Source organism: Penaeus monodon, chromosome 21 (assembly GCF_015228065.2).
Source record: "Penaeus monodon isolate SGIC_2016 chromosome 21, NSTDA_Pmon_1, whole genome shotgun sequence".
NCBI lineage: Eukaryota > Metazoa > Arthropoda > Malacostraca > Decapoda > Penaeidae > Penaeus > Penaeus monodon.
This window is the reverse complement of record NC_051406.1, coordinates 7,586,554-7,587,349: the sequence shown is the minus strand read 5'-3', so window position 1 is coordinate 7,587,349 and position 796 is coordinate 7,586,554. Positions and strand designations below refer to the sequence as shown.

The 796-nt window shown below is 31.2% G+C and overlaps 1 protein-coding gene across 1 annotated transcript in view; it reads right to left on the bottom strand.

The window, feature by feature from the left end:
- The window catches only part of LOC119586149 (tRNA pseudouridine(38/39) synthase-like), a gene marked incomplete at its 3' end in the record, with an annotated part of 8,946 nt that overhangs the window by 4,194 nt on the left and 3,956 nt on the right, over positions 1-796 (bottom strand). The window contains 1 exon segment of the mRNA XM_037934842.1: positions 65-186. Within this exon segment, the coding sequence (XP_037790770.1) occupies positions 65-186 (122 nt within the window).

The window sequence follows — 796 nt, the reverse complement described above, 5'->3', positions numbered from 1 at the left end:
CCAAAACCTAAAAACATTTTTTTTATACTGTATTAACCATTTCTAGACCAAACATTCAGTTTACCTCAATATTTAAGCTTCCTCTTGGAAAGAAATACTTGAAGGTTTTTATGGGGCTCGTCAATTTGGGTGAATATCCAGCCTGAACTGGACACCAAGCCAGCAGCCGAATCTCCATGGGTAAAGCTGCAAACAGTATGTCTTTAATTAGATTTGTAAGTATCAGTCTCACCCTTTTTACAGTACAAAATAAATAAATCCATAAATAGTAAGACTGCTCTGTCCTCCTTTGTGCTAGACCAAAAACAAACAATATGATAGATGTGAACTCTCCGGTAAACAATGTAAAAGTGGAGTCTGAATTTAAGAGTGACAAATAATTGTAAAATAGCCTATAATGCCCCTGTAAGACTTAATGATGTAGTAGAAAAGCTAGATTAAGGGGACCCTGTATATACCCTCAAATTGGTTTAAAATGTTTAAGAGAAATAATCAAGTCATGATCTACTTATAAAAAAATCCTGACCTGATTCTATCTCAGATTCTGTACATTCATAGGAAAAGTAGATATGAACTAATGCATTAATAAAATCAATATATAGTGCGACTTCTCCAATGCAGTTTTCTAAAAAAAACATAATTTAGTCCACTACATTGAACTGTAGCATTAAAGATGTAATTTTATTTTAAATATACTAAACATTCAATATAGAGGTTGAATAACAAAGATTTGATTATGTAAACTATTAAATGTAAAAATCTCATTTTGTTTTTTTTTCTGCCCAAAAAAGGAAAG